The sequence below is a fragment of the Silurus aristotelis genome, assembly GCF_946808225.1.
Source record: "Silurus aristotelis genome assembly, chromosome: 22".
In the NCBI taxonomy this organism is placed as follows: Eukaryota; Metazoa; Chordata; class Actinopteri; order Siluriformes; family Siluridae; genus Silurus; species Silurus aristotelis.
Genome location: NC_139595.1, coordinates 3,274,589 through 3,298,709, shown reverse-complemented (window position 1 = coordinate 3,298,709; position 24,121 = coordinate 3,274,589). Strand labels below are relative to the sequence as shown.

The window sequence follows — 24,121 nt, the reverse complement described above, 5'->3', positions numbered from 1 at the left end:
GGTACGAGGTTTTGGTGCGAATCAATGCGTTCTGTTTTCATTGACATTTTACACAGTGTCTCATCTTTTTTGAAACTGGGATTGTTTTATGTCTCTATTATTATATTATATTATATTATTTCATTTTATTATATTTTATTTTTCCTTTCAAGCAGGAGTTTTAAATGCATCGTGTTTTAAATCACGTCATGTTGCTGTTTATCAAAAAGCGCCGAATAATGAAAAAAAAAAAAAAAAAACGAAAAGCACATCTGTTCGAAAGCCGCAGTATCCTTCACATTATTTCGATGTTTTTCCACTTGTTCAGCTCGTGCTTTAGGAATAACAGAACATAAATATTCCCTTTTACTTTTACAAACTCATCGTAACAGATAATTGTACACGGCTGTGTGGTAAACGCTTCCAGGTGCTTCTGGTCTGCAGTAACTGTCAGAGGACCATTTACGAGATTGAATATAAGCAAACTGGGTTTAAATCGATTTTACTACGAGTTATAAATCTGCATGGCTTTTACAGCTGAAAATATTCCACTCTATAAACGCTGATACTTTACCTCGTTTCTTCGATGTAGACGGATTCGAGCACCGATGCAGCATACTCGAGGTTCTTCTTCAAGTCAATCAGGGATGCTTCACCTCTCTCCAGCTGTTTCACCAAACACCTCAATCTGGACATAAAGCACAAAAAGAGATTTAAGATCAGACCTCGAGTCTTGTGATGCTTAAAGAAAATGTTAAGGATTTCAAGAAGTTTTATCAATGTTGCTTATGTCAAAACATTCGATAGACATCGTTAAATCATTGAATTAAAAAATCATTAAGAAAAGTCTTAATTCTTATTCAAATTTTCACATTCTTAATGTGTTTGTTTGATTATTTCAGTATATGTTCATGATTTTCCAGAGATGACATTATATTAAGCCATGATATCAAAATATTGTAGTATTCCTTTAACATATAAAATATATACAGTATATTTTGCAATAATATAAAGAATTTATAAATATTTTATTATAACAATATTTTGTATAATAAAATCTGTATTTACATATCTAATAAATATTTGTTATTATTATGTTAATAATTATATTACATTTTATATACATTAAATATAATAAATAATAATTATATATACATATGCTGTAATTTAAATGAAAACAGGAAGTAACTTAAGCCAATGATGTCTTACAACAATAAAATAAAGTAAAAATAAATGGATAAAAGTATTTCATCATTAGCATATTCTTGCAATATTGCAAATACAATCATTTTGAGCTTCACATCACACTGCTACTGATACATTTTTTAATCCATTCCAGTGGTGGACCATCAGGGACTTAACTTTTAATATATTTTTGTCCATGAATGTGTATTGAATTATTCCCAATAATCTCTTCACTTCAGCACTGTGACACTGCAAGCGTCCTATTGATTCAATTCCATGTTGCTTGAAGATGTTGCTTTAACCAATCAGATTGCAGCTTGCTTAGTCCAAAGCCCCCACTAAACTTTATCTATTTCTCTAAATTTATTAGCATCAATTTCACATCCTTTGATTGGGTGGTCAGAGAGCGTGCGAGACAGAGCTCGCAACCCGCATCTGTAGCAAACTGCACTAACTTAAATATATTTGTGTGGATTTAATAGCAGTTTCATTTCACAACGGCTGATAGAGGAGGAGAAACTGATTTGGTCGCAGATACACATACAATTACAAGACGGTCTTTTCAAGAACAGCTGGACGTCGTGAGGAAAGCTCGGCCGAATTATTTCAAAACAATTAAACTTTTTCATGAACCGTTTACACTTTTCTGTGAAATTTGCACAAAAACACAATTTGCTACAATTTCAAATCCCCAGGACGAGCGTAATGCACACAGAAAAAATGCACATAAATGCGGGGAAAACACAGGGTCATTTTATGAGGTTAATATCGATGCTTCTGCTGGAGATGATGCATGCAGGTGGTGCAGTTGTGGCTACAGTGAAAAGAGACGTGTTGAATTGTGTTCACTGGGTTTCTTGCTTTAGTTTATGACATTCGTTCTCGCTGTATGAGATTCCTGTCTGGGATGCAGTGCAGTTGCCGTTCTTCTGCGTTACTTTATAATATTGATGGTTTCTTTAGATGTGGTGTCATAATGTTGGTATTAAGAAGTGGACTGACTTAGGTAGGACATCACTGAAGGCCTGAGTGAGTAAACACACGGCCCGCCGCTGCTGCATTCTCAGGATGTCATGGGGGTTGGGGGTACAGATGTGCTACGAATGTAACGTGCTATGAATAAAGAAATTGAAATTACAATAGGATATTGCAGAGTCTCATTCTAATTCCGGTATTTTCAGAAGGTTCTGGTGCACTTGACACACGATCAAACATCTGTTTCAGGATAATCTATCTCTCTCTTTCTCTCTTGCTCTTTCCTGGAGCCCTCTCCATCAGATCAGTATCACACGTCCGAGACAACGGTCCAACAATAATAACAGGCTAAAATTGAAAGATGATTTGAGGCTCAGTTTGTTGAATACAGAGACATTTACTTGAACTAATGTAGCACACAAATCGCTGGATTAGCGACGATATCTGAAAAGGTAGGAAGCAAAAACAATGGCTCAAATTGGATTCTGTCCATCACTATGGATCTGTCAAATGCAGCTGAGCGAAATGTGTGAATGAATGTTTACTAGTGCGTGCCTGGAAAACATTTTCGACGTCGTGCACCTTTGGGGAATTTTCAATTTGAGTTTAAAGACGAGAAATAGGACAAGCTTGTGTTTTTGTACTTGAAGACAGAGGTGAAAATGAACAAACTTTATTGACTTGAGTAACTGTAATCCAGCTGTTAATTTGGTGTACTTAAGTATGTTTCGTATGAAGTATTGTACTTAACTTAATTTTAAATCGCATCCATTACTGAGTAAAAAAAGTAATAAATACAAATAATGCAGGGGAAAAAAACGACTTCCCTGATTGACACATAGGCGTTGAACAAACGCGTTCAACTCACGAGAAAGAACAATGGGGACGAACAAGACAGACGCCAGTGATGCTGACCCAGTTAAAAGTGCAATTCTTATTGAACAAACTCCTGTTTATATTTAAGCGTCCACTTTGACTTGCACAAAAGGCAACAGCTTTATTATGCAGTGTAAACAGTGTTTGCAGAAAGCCAACTGCACTGGCAGCGTGAAAAAAACTCGACATCAAACCTGCGCAAGCATGTCGGTATAAGTTAATAATATTTAGTTTACATAATCGTTGTACTGTTGCGTTGCATCACTGTGTGACATCGCTAATGACGGTTAGCATCAGGGTTGAAAATTAACGGGGACTTGGGGCAAACGAGTCCATGCACAATTAAGCTAGTTGAATTTCCTTTATCATGATTAAAGTGTCATGCAATGAATGAAAAGTCTGATCAATTTTAGAGTAAATCTGCTGATCTTGCATTCGATTTGAGCGTTACTGCATAACCAATCACACATTTTTGGATTTCGCGATTTCTCTCATTACCATAAATAACATTATAGTTATCCCTCGTCACATCGCGGTTCAGCTTTCACCATTTTACTGTAACGCGGGTTTTTACATGTTCCAAATGTGAAATGATTTTTAGACGAGTAACTTGTACTTGTACTTAAGTAAAGTTTTTTGAAGTAATAGAACTTTTACTTCAGTAGAGTATTTTATTTCTCTTTTCGCCTCTGCGTAAATGTGTCTGCTGTGTGTGTGTGTGTGTGTGTGTGTGTGTGTGTGTGTGTGTGTGTGTGTGTGTGTGTGTGTGTTTGTGTGTGTGTGTGTGTGTGTGTGTGTGTGTGTTACAGGGACACTGACCTGATTACAAGCACAGCTGCTGAGGACAAGGACAGTGGGGGGTTAGAGCAGTGGCGTAGGGGGGTCTCGGTTTGCATCCTAGCTGTCGATTTAACACGTTCGCTTTATTTTCCCATAACAAGTAATACACAGGAGAGGATCTATTTCAGGATTCAGTTATATTTTGAGTGATCTTTCATGATGTACTTCACGTACACACAAATACACAAACACACAAACACAAACACACACACACACACACACACACACACACACACACACACACACACTACTACATTCTCAGTAAACCTTTCACTTGACCCGATGGTTTCCTCTACATCGAGGACGGCTGTCAGCTGTAGAAGGGCTTAAGGTCAACCACTTTGTACTCATTCCCACGCTGATTAAATACACTGTTTGCATACACTATAAAGACAAATGTTTGTGGACACCTGACCATTAGATTCGTATGTGCTTTTTGAACATCCCAGTCCACATTTAGTCTCCATTTGCTGTTCCACTCTTCTGGGAAGATGTTCCACTAGATTTGTGTGGAGATTTCTGCTCATTCAGGAAACCTGTGGTGACGTCAGCGTTCCAATTCACCCCAAAAGTGTTCAGTAAGGTTCAAGATCTTCCACACACTTCCAACCCATGCATATCTTTTTGGAGCTGGCTTTGTGCACAGGGGCACAAAGTGAATGGAATTTTCTTGCCATAACAAAAGTTACCCCAACCTAATTTTCTCGTGATCTCGACATAACAGACGCTGTTTTGTCGTTATCACGACTAGGTTTTGATTGCAATGTGAAAACCTGTTTTCTCACCGTGTAAAGCCGGAAAAATTCCAGACATCAACGCCTACTCCATTATAAAGACCAGAAACATTCACAAGGCGCGAGATTTTCTCCCGATAAGACCACGACGTGAGAAAACGTTTTTTACATAGAGATCATGAGAAAACTATGTCGTGATAACAAGAAAACAACATCTGTTATGTCCAGATCACAAGAAAATTAAGTCTCGGTCGGCTTTTTTTTCGTCAATGAAAGCATTTAAAAAAACACTCTCCAAAGTGGATATATTTGAAAAAGCAGTTTTTGTGTCGCAGTGCGGACTGTGTAAACTGAGGCTTTCAAAAACGATGACTCATTTTTTAGTCACGACGTTTCAAAGAGCTGGAAAGTGAATAAACGTTGGGCGGAAATGACACATGTCGAAGTGTTTCAGACGTTTCAGTGTGGATGAGCAACTTTGGGAAACGGTTAAAAAACAAAGTGTGGACGCGGGGCGTTTCGAGAGGAAAACTTCAAATTGATCCGGATTAGTCTAGACGTAGCCTCAGTCTGGTTCAGTCAATGGAGATGTTGCTTGCATATTGCTTTGCAACCTTAAAATGTTTCTAAAATGCTTGAGTTGTCTTGGTACAATGGTTTGGTTTCACGTAGGTTGGTCTCGGTTTTGAGGATGCAGGTTTGTCTCGTTCTAATGTTTTTTTTGGTTGGTTTTGTTACAGTGGGTGGTTTTCGCTCTGGTTAAACTCGGTACAGTTTCGTTTATGCAGGTTTGTTACAGGGTTTCATTTCACACTGCTTGTTCTTATTTTGATGACATCGTTAGAAAACCTTTTTACGTTAAACTCATGAGAAAGCAAAAAAGCAAAATATACTATAATGCATGGCCTTTTAGGACTTATGCACCATTTAGGGTGTCTTCTGCAATCTTTTTTATGTGTTGTAATTCTGGAGGGAGCTGCTGTCTATGATTTATAAAGCAAAATCCTGCTGTCCCCCATGTGTCAAAATGACTGTAATCGATGCTTAAGGCCAGTTTAATGACACAATTCCGAGTTGCTTGCAGAGAAACAGAAATCTCAAATAAGTCATCCATGTTCAGACTGCCACCTGATCTCAAACTCTCTCCCAACAAAAACGCCACGCCTGCGGTCATAACACATCGACTCTTCAGTCCATCTGGAATCAGGTTTTTTTTTTTTTTTCTAGCTAAAAGAATAAAACTCTATGGCCATGTCCACACAAATACATTTTCATTTGACTCATATTTTTCTGAGATGACTCCTGCTAAACCCTTGCATTGCCAACAAAGCTCTCGACAGAGCCAGCTCATCACAACAGCTCATGCAGGCTTGTCTTGTTAAGGTAAGGACACACCAAACTGATGCCAAAATGAGGAAAGCTGACTGTGGCGTCACCTAACACTGCCTCACATCGCCTTGTGTCGCCACGCATAGGCTGCGTCGGGGCAAAAAAAAAAAAAAAAACACCAGACAGACCACATCCGACTGTCAACTAGTGTGTGCCTTCTGCGCTTGCGTGAGAGAACAGATCTCTTCCATACCAGCAGGTGGCAGTAGTCTGTATTTGAAACCGGAAGAGCTGAGAAGAGCTGTGAATATATAAAGCAAGTCGCGTTTACATTTGATGCTATAATTCCTAAAGGAAATTTCAACGTGTCTGGTTGATTCGAAAGAACAGAACAACAAAGAGCAGAACAATCAAGCACAGCAAGAGTATTCTTCGGAAAAAGGAACCAGAGCCTGAAGCTCGTCTCTCACACACTCAGCTCTTCCTTACTTATATACACGAGAAATGTTTCCGATGAGGAACTTGTAAACCCGCTGAGTCGACATTTTTAGTTGAGTCTAGTACACGCACATTTAAGCTAAAAAAGAAAAACATCTCCTTGTACGGTAACATAACCTGAAAATGACCCCCATATATGGTAATATAAGTGATGGTAACTATTAATTAAAAAGAAGAAGCGAAAGTGCACAATGTTCTGTCTACGTGTTCCGAAAAACATAGGCATAGCAGTGGAAAATTACTACTCAACATGTACACTGACAGAAAGGGCATACAAGGTCATCTGCATTGTATACAGATAGAAAAAAATAAATAAATGAACCATCACAGGATGAAGAAAGATGAAAGAAACGGATAAGCAGAGGAGGCAGTCCCTCTTTAGTCTATTGTTGTTTGCTTTTGTCGGTTTAATTTTTTTTTTCGAGTGCTCATTCACTAATTCACGATTCGACATGCAAAATCAGGCAAAAAACAGCTGACGCCATCTGACTAGAGCTAACGGTACGGAACCCACCAAAAAAAAAGCCGACTGAGGCTCCGAAACCACCCGACATTGCCCGAGGGCCGACCATCGACTCGGCGTGTCCCGGGCTTTATGGTGGTTTGCTTATCTTGAAGGGACGTTTTGTTCACGCAGTTTTGCCTTGTTACAATACTTTCATTTATGCAGATTTGTCTTATTGCAATGCTTTGGTTCATGCGGGTTGTTCAAGATACAGCTGATGTCGTTCTTTTGTTATGGTGGTTTTTCTGCTGGTTAATCTCTCTACAATGGATTTGTCCATACAGGTTTGCCTTGTTGTGTGCTGTTTGTTTTTACTTTCGCTCAATCTCAGTATGCTAGTTTCGGTTTCAAGGTATTCTGGTTCACACAGCAGTACCTTGTTAAGACCATTTTTTTCTCACAGAATGATTGGTCTATTTATGTTTAACCACAATGGGCCAAGCAGCTGCCTAGCAAAAACAAAAAACTAGCTGCTGCACCATGCCTTTCTCCACAGTTTTTGGCTTGCATGCATTTATGGTGTAGTTTTTGTGTTTTGTTTTTTGAGGAAGTAAAAACTAGGGGTGTTAGTATCTTCTGTTGACAGGGGGCAACAATAGAAAACATCACAACTAACCAATTTTCCACATTTTAATATCTCAGTAAGCAAGCATATTTATTAACAGACAGACAGACAGACAGACAGACAGACAGACAGACAGACAGACAGACAGACAGACAGACGATGATAGATAGATAGATAGATAGATAGATAGATAGATAGATAGATAGATAGATAGATAGATAGATAGATAGATAGATAGATAGATAGATAGATAGATAGATAGATAGATAGAATGTCTGAATGTTTGCTAATCATCAAAACGGAATTCCCCATTAACCACAAATCGATCTACAGAGTCAGACATCGATTCTTTAAGCTCAGCCAATTTTAAACTTCTTCTATAAATTCCCCCATTATCACTATTGCATTAAAATAGGAAGCGATTAAGTGAATATACCTGCTGCATTTGCTGCCAGCAGCTCCATTTAATTTGCATTCACGCACTACAAGCTTGGTGTTTCATAACATTATGGATGTCGCATTATAAAAGCGTCCATCAAAACCTCATCAACAATTGACAGCTGAATTGAATCCTTTTATGTAGTCCAGAACAAAGCTTGTCCGTGGTGGGATGGAAAAGCTGACAGATGTGTCAAGACATGCATAAGTGGAACGCGATGTTTCATGCCCACTGACTGGTTAAACTCAGCCCACCCATATTCATCAATGACAATCACGTTCGTTACAACAAAATCGCACCGATCGTATGGCTCCCAACATCACTCGAAAGGAAGGGAAGGAAAAGGTGGATTTATTCTTAACACGATTTTGGTCTCGGGGTATTTTTGAGAAATATTTCCCAAGGCACTACTTCCTGTCGTGTCAAATGGTCCTTCTAAATACTGTCCAACTGGTGTAGATGCCTTACAGTGAAGTATTCTTGGAAGAACCAAATACAAAAACATATTTAGTGCTTTGTGTAATCACTTTACATGACCATCACTGATCAACTGCATGAATCAATAGTGTGGGGGAGAAATAAATCAGCCTCTTCTTTATATCATTCTGTGTATCTATTTTGTTGTTGCTCTTGACTTTTGCTAAGAAACATGATCAGGGTGAGCGAACGTTTTGATGACACTGGAGTGTCCTGTCAGGGTGGTCTTGTGATTTTTTTCATGAGGGCTGTCTGGTGGTTTGGTTCTTGACACTTTTTCTTGTTACATGGTTTGGTTCACACAGCTTTGTCTTGTTTTGGTGGTCTGGTTCATACAGGTTTGTCTTGTTACAGTGGTCTAGAAGTCTGATTCACACAGGTTAGACTTGTTACAGTGGTCTGGTGTTCCAGTTCACATTGGTTTGTCTTGTTACAGTGGTCTGGTGTTCCAGTTCACATTGGTTTGTCTTGTTACAGTGGTCTGGTGTTCCAGTTCACATTGGTTTGTCTTGTTACAGTGGTCTGGTGTTCCAGTTCACATTGGTTTGTCTTGTTACAGTGGTCTGGTGTTCCAGTTCACATTGGTTTGTCTTGTTACAGTGGTCTGGTGTTCCAGTTCACATCGGTTTGTCTTGTTACAATAATTTGGTTCATGCATGGTCAGGAAAGGGCAGTATTTACTATTAGTATTTAGTATATGATACATGTCAAATACATATTTTAAACATGAAATAGGATTTTCTCATTTGTATTTGATAGGGTTGATAAAAATGGCTTCATATTTTGTATCAAAATACTTATTGTAGTTTTAAAATACTGTAAAATACTTTGTAAGAATTCTACATGACATCATAAAAATGCAGCCATATAAATATTTTATTTATTTATTTATTTTAATATATTTCAATGTATCTTTGCCCAACCCTGGTCATGGTGTGTCTAGTTCACATGGACCTGCTTCAATTTTTACATTAAGCCACAGAGTACCAGTCTGAAACGTTTCCATCTGAGTGCTCTGCCTATGCAGTACATTCTCCATTCTTTGTGTGTGACTAAGTAGGCCGTAGTGAAACATCCAGCTCTATTTACTGCATTTAAAACAACTACCATATTGTTTTTTTTCCATATATTATTATTATTATTATTATTATTATTATTATTATTATTATTATTATTATTATTATTATTATTATTAATAGTCTGTCCTCATGTTGGAATGATGTGTTGTTTGCCGTAACTTCCCTTTCAGAATGCGCTTTTTCAAAAAGGCAGGCAAATTAACCTACTTATCTCACACAGAGCGTTTAATTGTGCTCTTGCTCATCAGCATCCTGGTGCTAGATCAAAAAAGGTGAAGGAGAAAAAGACTCAGACCTCTTCCAGAGAGCAGGAACCAAAGATCAGAATTTCGAATGCCGCATTATTCAGACTAAACATTAAGACTAATATTGAAGTTTTTGATTTATGAGCAGGCTGCTCAGCATAAATGTGATTCATACAGCACCAAAGCATTTTACAGTAGGAAGTGTAGTGGAAGAAATTAGCTTTATGGAGCTGAAGTCATCCGAGAGCCATAAATCTGCCACCACAAAAGCGATCTGCTGCTGATATTGGGTACCTCATTGGATATTTATGCTGAACTGCCTGTTGGGAAAGGAAAGTGTTTCTCTCATAATGAATCTCAGAATGATTTTTTTGTCAGGGTGACTGAGGGGCTTGTGGGGACAAGCAGGGTCATGGAAGAGTTGTTGAACTTTTGAGGTCCATGGTAGGAGTGTTTTAGAGTGTGGGATTAGAGGGTCGAGTTGTATAGTTATATTCACAGAGGGTTTGCAGTCAGCAGTGGTCAGTGAGATTAAAATTGACCCAGAGAAAAAATTCAGTTGAAGGGGAGAATGTTGGGAAACATTTTTTGCTAAAGAAAAAAATAGTTCTTTTATCGTTATTACTTGCATTTGTGGTTAATACACAAAAGCTCCACAAAGATGTAACACTTCTTATTTCTATATCGTGTTAAGTCCGTTCCAATAATAATGAACAAAACAAAAAACTCCAAGCATGCAAACATTCATTCGAATGATAAAATTCTCCATTCTGATTGGCCAGAAGGTGTGGAACAATTCACGTGTTGAGCGTTACTTTTCAAGAAATTATAAAAAATACAGTGTGCACAGAAGAGAAAGCACTATGAAAACAATATATTTAAGGTCTTCTTTGTTTTTATTAAAAAATTAAAGCATAAAAAAACACTTCCCTTGATTAGATACCGTCATTTCCGGACTATTAAGCGCACCCAAATATAGGCCGCACCCACTGAATTTGACAAAGATTTTTATTTTGAACATAAATACGCTGCACCTGTCTATAAGCCGCACCTGTCTACACTGAAACTAATGAACTTTACACAGGCTTTAATGAAAGACAGTGTCTGTTACACGGCTTGTATCTAAACAGTAGCCTACCAATAAAGTCATTGTTCACTGTCTTCCTCCTTCCTTTCACAACTATATAGAGTTTTTCTTTTGGCATCGTCGTGCGTTTAAAAATCACCATCGGTGAAGCTTTTCTCCTGATGCTGTGCAGCTCAGAACACAGGTGAAGAGCGTTTTTTCATGCTCGGTTGTTTTCAGCATGACGAATGATTCGCGTTTCCTCTAGACAGTCCGAGTGAGCGGCAGGTCAAACGTCAGAGGAACCTCATCCATATTTATGATGTGGTGCGGCCCGATTCAGTGGGAGCGCATCTGATTTAATATAAAGAATTTCATTGGTTCACCTGAACCCGTTCGGCAATTTCATTGGTCTAATGTTATGGGGTTCAGTTTTTTGACGGCTTGAAGCTTGTGAAACCGGGAAAAACCCAGGAAAATCCATAAATTAGCCGCTTCGTTGTTTAAGCGGCGGGGTTCAAAGCGTGGGGAAAAAAGTATTATAATCTTATATCTTAAATTTAAGGCTTATAATCCGGAAAATACGGTAACTGCAATGAAACTACTATATAACTATGGTTATATACTGGCATCAAAACTCCTCCCTATGAGTGATAAACAGCTGGTCCATAATATAGATATAGTTAAAGATTTTCATGCTACACTAATATAATGTTAATATCCTGGGCAATTATGTGCAATAATTTCAGCACAATAACATTAATAATAACTGTAACATGTGCAATAACTTTATACTGTAACTGTATTATTGTAGTCTGACTTCTGTTTCACTGCTGCTACACACTGTATATCTTAATAAGACTGGGAATGCATTGATTGTACAGCATCTATACTTAATATATAACTTAATATGTATATTGTATTTCAAATTTCTTAAACTTGGATTGTTTGTGAGCAACTGCAACCCAACAATTCCCCTGCAAGGTCATTTATGATCATCAATTTTTGCTGTTCATTTGAATGCTGTTTATTTGATAACTATGCACAATTTTTGTCACCAAGTTCATTGTTTAGAGCTTCAGGGTGTTCGTGTAGATTTCACAAATTTCTTGTAAATAAAAGGTCAATACTTTTATCACAGAAAGAAATCTTGTAGATTTGGTGTGATTTGAACCGCAGGTAAATGTTAATGTGTTACTCTTTCCATATTAACAACTTCCAATTCCAAAAAACGGTAGGACGCTGTGTAAAATATAAATAAAAAGAGCATTTATATTTATAACGACGTATTTGTACTTCATTACTTTCAACCTCTGAATATTTCTGAACATCCTACTCTACATTTAGAACACAAGAACAAAATGAAACGTAGTGCAGGAGAAATGCAAGGAAGCAAAAACAGGAAACTCTGTTTTCTGGTGCGGCATTAACCTGCGGTCGGAGGAGCAATAACAACACACAGATTACACAAATCTTAATCTCAGCGTGGAAGATGAGAATCTAAAGCATAGAAGCTTTTTTTTTATTCGCTCTTGTAGCCACCTGGGGTAGCATGCCATAGTGGGGCCCCAGGGATCATCAAAAAGTACGTTTCCATTATATAATGTAAAGTAGGAAAAAGAAAGAAAGAAAGAAAGAAAGAAAGAAAGAAAGAAAGAAAGAAAGAAAGAAAGAAAGAAAGAAAGAAAGAAAGAAACTGGGGTTTAAACACAGGGTCAGCCATGTTACAACACCCCTGGAGCACTAAGGGCTAAGGGCCTTGCTCAAGGGCCCAAAAGTGGCACCTTGGCAATAATGGGGCTTGAACCTCTGACCCCTAAAACTGCTCTCAGTGGAGACTAGAAGGTGAGTAGATGTTGGCAATAATATTTCTATAGTGAAAAAAGAGACTTTCTGTTATTTGAAGGTTTTTTTTTAGATGGTTGTGAGTTAGAAAGCGTGTCTTATCATTCAGGAACACGTGTGTAGAACAAAACAACCACCATCAATATAAAGTAACATACATTCCATTATTTTTTCAGAAAAAAGAAAGATAGCTGCAACCAGAATTTTTTTGGTTTTGGTACTGAGGTACTGTTCTTGCCATGACAGTCCATTTAGGTTTGGTCAGGATCCAAATGCACAAATCATCTCCTTAATAAACAACATTTTTACTACAATTATGTCATCATTTCAATCGCCATGCCGGGCAGTTTTCTGATCTGATAAACATCAGCTTTTGGGGCACTGCCTGCCTCAGAGAGCAGGTGTCAGCCTTTGATGGAAAAGCAGTATACAGAGGTCCTGAAAGGCCATGCATTATAATGTTTTCTTTCTTTCTTGTTTTCTCGTTTTCATGATATAAAAGTTAACGTTGACGTAAGTTAATCATGATCACAAATGAATTTTGAGGAAGTGGCAGAAACGCTAGGAACGCTGTATTGAGAGAGTCAAGAGTCAAAAAGCTTTCATTGTCATTTTAAACATGTATATTTGATGCAGAACAGTGAAATGAGACATTTCTGCTACATAAAACAACATAAAGCTACATAACACAACATAGGGCTACATACAGGACACGAAGCCGAGGACTAATGCAAGTTGTCCTCGCCACATAATGTGCATCGTGTGCAACCGAGTGCAAACAGTGCAAGACAAAAGACGGTGCAAACAGACAAACACAAGTCAGCGTGGAAACATATACACAAAACACAAAACAGCGCCACCAGTAAACCTACAAAGTCCAATGAATTACCCACTGAGCTACCATTCTGGTGGCAGCTTCCTAACAGTTAAGCCGTAACAACGTGGCAACCTTCTCAAAAGCCTTCTGATGGGACGGATTACTGACTCCATGCCAGCAACATTAAAGTTCTTGAAGTGAAAGGACTTTTATTTTTTCAGGTGTTCACACCACAGCAAGCCTAATCTCGAATAATTATGTCTAATTAGCCGCAGCAGCAGCAAACAAACCGGACCGCCTGATTTAACATGAACACAAAAGTTGCCTACATATAAAGCATTGATCTTAATACGCTTTCGCTGCAATTTTCATAAGCCGTAATCATTCATTAATAGGCTCCATCCCGCGATCAACCGCCACTCAACCCTCCCTCGCGGAGTCGCGGTTCCAATGTCGAGAAGGACGCCGTCACGTTCATTAAGGTTTCCATTAACTCCCTAATTATGTAGAAAAACAACGTGGTGACATTTGCCATGTCTATGCCTCCCGCTCTTCCTCTGCTGGGCTCCGTTTTTTCTCGCCTTTATTTCAGCGGCCATTAATTGATTTCTCTTCCACTTGCACAAACGCTAATTAGCGACGTGGAGGCATGGAGAGGCGAGAAAAAAACAGAACGAGGAAAAAACAGGTGGAGAGAAATTTTATAACCTAAGTTCGTTTACAGATCATTTTTGATGATTGCGAGGTCGTCGTTCTATCAGTGCACTTCCTTGCTTTCTATCGTGGTCCTTTTTTCAAAGAATGTCACAATTGGAAGGAGTTTAGGGGCCTGAATCTTACCATCTGTCACTGTACAGATTACCATCTGTTGTATATTTTGTTTACAAGACCGGTAAGCTAGTTAGCAAGTCAGATAGTTAGCTGTAATTGTAATTAACAAATGTTAGTAAAAACATTAACTGTAGCGCTAATGCTTCGAAAATCACTAGCCGATTTAGTGGGTTATTTACGTTTCACCAAAAAAAAAAAAAAAGTTCCCTCACATCGCTGGGGAAGTTCACGTTAGCCACATATGCGGTGATTTAGCGCTAACGTCTCAACTCGACTTTTTTTGTTTTGTTCATGTTTGAGGACGGTATGACTGCAGAGAAAGTGTTGATTAGCCTCTATGCCACATAATGACCCGAGAACCAAAAATGTTGTTAATCATGTGAGAGAATATTTTATTATTTTGTGAGATGACGAACTCAGCTAACACCGTAAACTGCTAGCTACACTCCGATACGGTCGATTCGCTTTTTCTCAATTATTATTGTAAAATATTTACATGATATTGCATGTCTGATAGGATCTGACTCGTTTGCACCGAATGGAAATATTTGCAGATAAACACAGCCGTGGTGTTACGAGGACGCTTGGGACCGCTGTGTAATCTCTCCAGCTGCGTTATGTAATGAGAATTTAATTCCCGGGAAGAACGAGGGACAGATGGAAAATTGGATGTGGGAGTGCAAAGGGAGAAGGATTATTCCTGAGGAATCCTGATGGATGTGACGTGAGGAGAGAGAGATTTTAAAGAGAGGAAGAGAGAGAGTTTCTCTCTGTTTCTTATATACTTTTTTCACGACTGGAATTTGTTTCGACGCAAGCATTTAAAAAACACCCTGAAACACAAAGATTCTTCCGAGATCAATATTTTAAGCGCCTGGTGCCAATTTCCTGTTGTTTCACTTTAACAGAAAAGGTCAGTTTATCGCAGGAGCTCTCTCCCTCTCTCTCTCTCTCTCTCTCTCTCTCTCTCTCTCTCTCTCTCTTTCTCTCTCTCTCTTCAAAAGCTAATACATTTTTTTTATAAGGTCAAATCTGCATATCACACCACAAACGAAACTATCTGAAGCCTTTTTAATCAGAGCAATGGACACACAGACAGAAACTCATACAAACACACACACACACACACACACACACACACACACACACACACACACACACACACACGCATTCAGAGAAGTGGCATCGGGTCTTTTTAATTGCTCTAGGCAATGCAGCTGCACTCACACAATGCCCTATTGTGCCTGCTAGATTATTTCCTGCAAGTCCATGACATACATCAGACCACACACTGATTACCACAAATCAGTAAACTTCTGCGTCCAGCAACCCTGTCACCCACACACACACACACACACACACACACAAACACAAACACACACAGCCCTCTTATAATCCTTTTAACTGCTGCTCAAAAGTATATATATATATATATAGATAGATAGATAGATAGATAGATAGATAGATAGATAGATAGATAGATAGATAGATAGATAGATAGATAGATAGATACCACAAAGAAACCTTTGCACCCTCCACCTCTTGCACAAACAAAACACCATGCAAAAGCTAAAACTGAAGCTTGTTATTTTCATTTGAATTAGTCCACATGAGCTAGGTTAGCTTGTTTAGCTTGATAAGGTACATTCTGTAGTTAGAACCTCCCTGTGGTAACTTTACCCATGTCATGTCTTATGAAGCTGTTAGCACTATAGACAGACCAGCAGCACATCGAAAATTATTTTATGGTTTCCGCACAAGTTTGTTCTTATAAAGTAAGTTGGCGAGGAAAGTCCTTCCTGGAACGCCCGTTCATCACATGCTTGGCGTTAAAAAGCATGTCGGTTGGAGTGAGGAAAAACAGGAAAGTAATAGGAGAGTCCTGTTACTAAGCCAGAGATGCCCCTGGAGATCTACCTAATTGTAGAGTTTAGTTCCAATACACCCGGCTCTAATATTAATAAGATGGCTCAGGTTTTGGAGATGCTAATGGTATAATCATGACTTCCGGTTTTCCACTACAGAACAATGATGGATGCTTGCACACAGACAGAAAGACAGACAGACAGACAGACAGACAGACAGACAGACAGACAGACAGACAGACAGACAGACAGACAGACAAACAGCTCCCACTAAAAGAATCTAAACCTCATGGCAGCTTTTTTTAGACAACTTAAACAAATAAATGAAGAAGTAGCACCTAACAGGTGAACACAAAAGGATTGCAAACCACAAACTGAAGCCGAAAACCAAACCACAAGCATATTTGCTCACATTTAAAGCTTATACAACATGCTGTTATTTCTCTGTCAGATGTGCTTTTTTCATGATTTCCATGTTCCAATGTGGTCATGAATTTAGCATCACCTCTCTATTATCACAACTGAGCAGTTCTCGTATAAGCTCTTTATTTTGACCTTCACAATTGGTAGGTCCATATAGACCATTTTTTTAGCACTTCCAACACACAGATACACAAAGCTCAGTCCACATTGTTATCACCAACCCGGTGTGCAGTAATGCTCAGTCCTTGACATTTTTGTTTGGACAGTACTTCTCATCTCAACTAGCCACAATTAATTAAATCCTTTGACAATGAGAGGGTTGTCTCAAGGTCTAAAGCACTTAGACTGTATATATATATATATATATATATATATATATATATATATATATATATATATATATATATATATATATATATATATACAGTGAGGAAAATAAGTATTTGAACACACTGCTATTTTGCAAGTTCTCCCACTTAGAAATCATGGAGGGGTTTGAAATTGTCATCGTAGGTGCATGTCCACTGTGAGAGACATAATCTAAAAAAAAATAATCCAGAAATCACAATGTATGATTTTTTAACTATTTATTTGTATGATACAGCTGCAAATAAGTATTTGAACACCTGAGAAAGTCAATGTTAATATTTGGTACAGTAGCCTTTGTTTGCAATTGCAGAGGTCAAACGTTTCCTGTAGTTTTTCACCAGGTTTGCACACACTGCAGGAGGGATTTTGGCCCACTCCTCCACACAGATCTTCTCTAGATCAGTCAGGTTTCTGGCCTGTCGCTGAGAAACACGGAGTTTGAGCTCTCTCCAAAGATTCTCTATTGGGTTTAGGTCTGGAGACTGGCTAGGCCACGCCAGAACCTTGATATGCTTCTTACAGAGCCACTCCTTGGTTATCCTGGCTGTGTGCTTCGGGTCATTGTCATGTTGGAAGACCCAGCCTCGACCCATCTTCAATGCTCTAACTGAGGGAAGGAGGTTGTTCCCCAAAATCTCGCAATACATGGCCCCGGTCATCCTCTCCTTAATACAGTGCAGTCGCCCTGTCCCATGTGCAGAAAAACACCCCCAAAGCATGATGCTACCACCCCCATGCTTCACAGTAGGGATGGTGTTCTTGGGATGGTACTCATTATTGTTCTTCCTCCAAACACGTTTAGTGAAATTATGACCCAAAAGTTCTATTTTGGTCTCATCTGACCACATGACTTTCTCCCATGACTCCTCTGGATCATCCAAATGGTCGATGGCAAACTTAAGACGTGCCTGGACATGTGCTGGTTTAAGCAGGGGAACCCTTGGTGCCATGCATGATTTCAAACCATGACGTCTTAGTGTATTACCAACAGTAACCTTGGAAACGGTGGTCCCAGCTCTTTTCAGGTCATTGACCAGCTCCTCCCGTGTAGTTCTGGGCTGATTTCTTACCTTCCTTAGGATCATTGAGACCCCACGAGGTGAGATCTTGCATGGAGCCCCAGTCCGAGGGAGATTGACAGTCATGTTTAGCTTCTTCCATTTTCTAATGATTGCTCCAACAGTGGACCTTTTTTCACCAAGCTGCTTGGCAATTTTCCCGTAGCCCTTTCCAGCCTTGTGGAGGTGTACAATTTTGTCTCTAGTGTCTTTGGACAGCTCTTTGGTCTTGGCCATGTTAGTAGTTGGATTCTTACTGATTGTATGGGGTGGACAGATGTCTTTATGCAGCTAACGACCTCAAACAGGTGCATCTAATTTAGGATAATAAATGTAGTGGAGGTGGACATTTTAAAGGCAGACTAACAGGTCTTTGAGGGTCAGAATTCTAGCTGATAGACAGGTGTTCAAATACTTATTTGCAGCTGTATCATACAAATAAATAGTTTAAAAATCATATATTGTGATTTCTGGATTTTTTTTTTTAGATTATGTCTCTCACAGTGGACATGCACCTACGATGACAATTTCAGACCCCTCCATGATTTCTAAGTGGGAGAACTTGCAAAATAGCAGGGTGTTCAAATACTTATTTTCCTCACTATATATATATATATATATATATATATATATATATATATATATATATATATATATATATATATATATATATATATATATATATATATATATATATATATATATAGACACAAAACACAGCAGAATCTTATAGCTAAGGGGTGCAAAACAGTGATACAATGTGGAAGACAAAAAATAGAAAACATACCTACTAACGTACCTTGTACATTTTTAAAAGCACAAGCAAGCATATACCATATAAGGTACAGTAGAGATGAACAAAGATCTGCCAGAATGGGCCTCTGATGAAAGAGAATATGAGATGAAAATGAAACAAGACGGTTCTAATCAGGGCCCTTTTTGTGGGAAGATTGCCTGATTGAATCTTTTGAATCGATTATTATTTGCATTATTTATGCATAATTCGAGCTCGTCTAGAATTTCACCTAAATAACATGGAATAAAAACTGAGATTCGGCGTGTAATCGTCAAATCGATTGAGGCCGTTCCCTGGTTTAGATCTATATGATGACACATCTAAAGGAGGGCTGAGGGATTGGTCCAGAACTAAACCTGTCTGAATAAATGTGCACATTTCTTTGCCTCACTAACCTCAGGAGACACAGCAGACGATATGGAGATGATGAACGGCCGGCTATAAAGCTACGAAGGACTGATGGTCAGTGTTAATCTAAACGCTGGACTGCTGCCAACTGGATGAGGAGCGCTTCTGGAGTGAGGGGTTAAAATTAGAGATTGATTTGTGTTACTGATCACCACAGCAGCACTGCAAGGAGTGTTTTTCTTCCAAGGCTGATTTTTAGAAGAAAACTGACTAATCTATACTTTACATATGAGTCACCACTCGCCAGTACCTTTTAAATGATGACGTAATCAGCATTTTTAGAAAGGATTGCTTTTACATACAGCCTTTGAATAAAGATCACTTCCATAATGGGTACATCATAAATAATTCCCATTAAAGCTTTCCATCTGACGAGCACGCTTTACTGGCTGGGTCTAAACCTTTCTAAAACCATCAGATATGACCAGCTTAATGATTCAGAAACCAGCTAGACCAGCTTATACCAATCTGATGAGTTAAAACCAGCTAGACCAGCTATTACCAACCTTATTAACTAGAATGACCCTGAAAGTGTCCCCAACAATTGGAAGTAGATTTGACAAGCTGGAACACACCAGAACCGTCCTGACCAGCTAAAACCAACCTGAACCATACTGACCAGCTAAAATCAACCTTAACCATCCTGAACAACTAGAACCACCCTGAACCATACTGACCACCTAAAAACAACCTGAACCATACTGACCACCTAAAACCAACCTGAACCATATTGACCACCTAAAACCAACCTGAACCATACTGACCAGCTAAAACCAACCTGAACCATACTGACCAGCTAAAACCAACCTAAACCATACTGACCAGCTAAAACCAACCTAAACCATACTGACCACCTAAAACCAACCTAAACCATATTGACAAACTAAAAACAACCTGAACCATACTGACCACCTAAAACCAACCTGAACCATACTGACCACCTAAAACCAACCTGAACCATACTGACCACCTAAAACCAACCTGAACCATACTGACCAGCTAAAACCAACCTAAACCATACTGACCACCTAAAACCAACCTGAACCATACTGACCACCTAAAACCAACCTAAACCATATTGACCAACTAAAAACAACCTGAACCATACTGACCAGCTAAAACCAACCTAAACCATACTGACCACCTAAAACCAACTTAAACCATACTGACCACCTAAAACCACCCTCAACCATACTGACCCGCTAAAACCAACCTGAACCATCTAAAACCACTCTAAACCATCCTGACCAGATTAAACTAATTTGGCCCAGCCTGACCAGCTAAAACCAACCTGAACCATCTAAAACCAACCTGAACCACCTGACCAGCAAAAAACATCCAGAACCATCCTGAAGAGTTAGAGCCCACCTGATCACATGTACCTGCTTCAAAATATCTAATGCCGTTACCGTTGCTGTGGTAAACACCACAAGACATGCTTCATAAAGCTGAGCAAAAACTAAAGCTGCATAATTTTCCACAATGCTGCCACATCAAGCAGACTTCTCCGAACCCTCGTGACCTTCTCTGAGTGAAACATCTCTCACAGTCACAACAGCAGGAATTGGCTGCTAATCAGAGACATGCGGCATCGACTCGGGGGTGTTCGAGCACCTGTACCCGCAAAACAGCTGGGAACACCTGGCCTACCGGGACACCGAATAGCAGGAGAGGACAGGAGTGTGGAATAGATGAGCAATGTAATTAAGGCTGGATGAGGGCTCTATTTGACCTGGCCAATTACCTTCGCTAATTATCATGGAGAACGAGGGAGAAAAAGGGGTTGGGTGTTGGGTGAGAATCTGTCGAAAACTCTAGAAAAGGTCAAAAATCCGTAAAACATCCAGAGCGAAACTTTTTCATCGTACTCATCGCCGATTGCTTTTCGCATGCAGGATTTTGCGATGATATGTCGAATTCGATTTGTCCAATAAAAGACAGAATTTCATGCAACAAAATAGATGTTCATCTGCAAAAATCCCCGAGGAAATATTTTGAATGACTACCTGATGAACCCTGTAATAGTCCTTTAAAAACCTCCTTCAGCCGAAAAACTCTGTTGAAAGAAAAAAAGAAAAATAAAGAAAAGAAAAGACGTTTTATACTTGTTATATGAACTGTACAGCAACGTTAGGAAGTTGAGGTCAGAGCACATGGTCAGCCATGAAACAGCGTCCATGGAGCCCCTTAAAAATGTTTTTTCACAGAAAACCTTATATCCATATCAACGATTACACCTCATTTTTTACAATCACGTTGCTATAGATACATTACTACCTGCCCAATTGTCAAAATTAGTGATGGGGAAACTGAGATCATTTTAGTGACTTGGTTCTTCGAAACTCGTTTATGACACTAAATGAATCTTTTTTTTAATCATTTCGTTCTTTTAATTAAAAATAAAATCTAATTGTCAATAAGCAGATGCCCAACACGTCTACATACAATAATCTTTGACTAGTTCTAATAATGAAAATATGACAATACAGCTAATAAGAGCTTTACCTCTCATATTTTCTCATATCAACGAATGACTCGAGCCAGAAGACTCATGAGAGGAAATTTTACAAAATCAAATTTAAGACTTTCGAGGGCCAATTTAAGAATAAAATTTTAGACCTTTATCACAACATGAAACACACACGCACAAATATGTTGCAACTGGCCTTAACCGAGCCCTAAATTTCAAGCAGAGTATCGCTTTACTTGCACTTCCCCATGAGCTAAAATAAAATCCGTTTTACGTTTCTAGTACAATCCGAGAGTTTCACAAAAATAACAGAAAGCTGATTGGCTGTTGCACGTTGATCTCATTTGTAGTCGTAATACAGCGAATTATATTTGGACTAACGGAAATAAAGAACTGCAACAGCACAGAAACCAACAAACAAAAAAACCTTCTAATGCATTTGAATCAGCATTAGAGGCAGCGGTACATGGACATCAGAAAAATGAATGAAAAAATGTAATGCACTGCATAGCGTCTATAGGAGTCATTTGACAGGAGAATGAACGACTCAGACTAGAAGATGTGAACTACTCGATTCTGGTTACTGTATGGATTTTGCGATGCTTTGCTCACCATTACTTTGAGACGACTCCTTCTTCTGAGTCATATTGTGTGTTACACAAGCGTTTATTGTTAATGCTAGTCTGGATGTGTACGAGTGGAGTAAGTAGCCCCGCATGGTGTGGAAACATTTAGTGGCAAAGCTGAAAGAGGACTATTGTGGGTTGGGAGTAATCAAGACTTCCTTACGCTGACGATTAACTCTGGCGAGGTCGGGACTGAACGCAAGTCGGCTGCAGACAGCTGATTAATGATTCTCCTTCTCTGGTTCGGGAGAAACAAAAAGAAAAGAAAAAAAAAAAAAAGGAAAAGAAAGCAACTGTTTTACCTCCCAAAACCTCTGGCAGGGCCGAGGCCCAAAAATTCCACAGCAATCTGCGTCAGTGAGTGCACTCGGGGATTAGTTTTGCGACAGCAGAACACCTTCGGACGCCAATCCCTTAGTCGGGCTCTTTTGCACTGCCTAATCAGCATCTTTTCCCTGGCTGGGCTGACGTCTGGCTCTGCTTTCTACCTTAAATGTATTTCGGGTTTTAAAAAAAAGTTGTTTTTTTTCCTCAATTGTGTTGCACTTGCCAACCTCTCTTGATCTCCATTTACTTATTGTCATGCCTCCAATTAGCCCTGTTAGCATCAATAAACCAGCAGAGCATCACTTCATTATGTAAAGTGTATACACTTGTGTGTGTGTGTGTGTGTGTGTGTGTGTGTGTGTGTGTGTGTGTGTGTGTGTGTGTGTGTGTGTGTGTAATATGCCTAACCCTTGATTGCGTGTATGATTTGCATGCAGCTGTGAGAAGCACAGGTCCACATTAGTGCAACAACGCCACACAAGCTTGCGTGATCTCAACGAGCCTTGTTTATTCAAGAGAAGAAAGACGTCCAGGTGTGTTTGCGGGTGGACAGCTTGTTCAACACCTGGACGTCGGACAGGATATTATTTGGACACGTTAATGGACCACTTCTTGCGTTGCCAGCTGTGAGAAGAAAAGAAGCCATTTTACACTTAGTTTAGCAGTTTCTAGGTTGAGCAGGTCTCCTCAAATCAAGCTCCGAATTTGGGAGTACAGCAAGTCCTTAAAGTCTAACACGGCCATTTTCGAATTACTGACTCCCACGTTTCCCAAACTACAAAGCCGCGGTGAGGGTTTTTCTTGGAACAGGTCGACATGAGCTGCAATTCAATTGAGTCCAAATGTCCATAGTCGGAAAAGTAATTCCAGAGCATGCTCAGAGTTGTGTTTTTTTTACTCCTCAGCAGGTGCAATTTCATACTTCTGAAACAACATGACATGACTTCCAGCAACAACCTGTATGTATGAGGATCCCAGCAACAACCTGTGCAGCTCTGGTGAATTCCATGCCTAGGAGGCAGTGCTAGATAACCAAAACCCTCACAAAATATTGACACCTTTGACACAATGTTTAGTTTTTGATGTTTACTTAAGGTGTACTCACTTCTGTTGCCAGGTACTTTGACAATAATGACTGTATGTTAAGTAATTTTCAGAGGACAATAAATCTGTACTGCTATAGAAGCTGCACAATGACTACTCTAAAATATATTCAAGATTAATTTCTATAGTATTGTTTCTTGAGAAGATTTCCAATCTGTCAAACCTCACATTTATCATACACATCTGGCCTCTTGCTGACTTCTGTGAATGGGTCTACTTGGGCACACACACACACACACACACACACACTTGTATTTGTTGTGTTGCATCCAGTCAGTAATAACACAGTTCCCGAATTCTCTGCAGCCAATTAGGCTGCCATAATTACCAACAGCCCCCATTGAGCTGTCAATCAGAGGCAAGCAGCACAGGAAGTCAGCAGAGGGAGCT

The 24,121-nt window shown here is 39.1% G+C and overlaps 1 protein-coding gene across 5 annotated transcripts in view; it reads right to left on the bottom strand.

Annotated features, from left to right (window-relative positions):
• pde1cb (phosphodiesterase 1C, calmodulin-dependent b) overlaps positions 1-24,121 on the bottom strand; it is a 97,135-nt gene that overhangs the window by 32,646 nt on the left and 40,368 nt on the right. For all 5 annotated transcript variants that reach the window (XR_014530813.1, XM_083525282.1, XM_083525283.1 and 2 more), the window contains one exon: positions 554-667. Coding sequence is in view for 4 of the 5 variants with exons in the window: in XM_083525282.1 (XP_083381408.1) it covers positions 554-667 (114 nt within the window). In the remaining variant the exon portion in view is untranslated. The remainder of the gene's footprint in view (positions 1-553; positions 668-24,121) is intronic.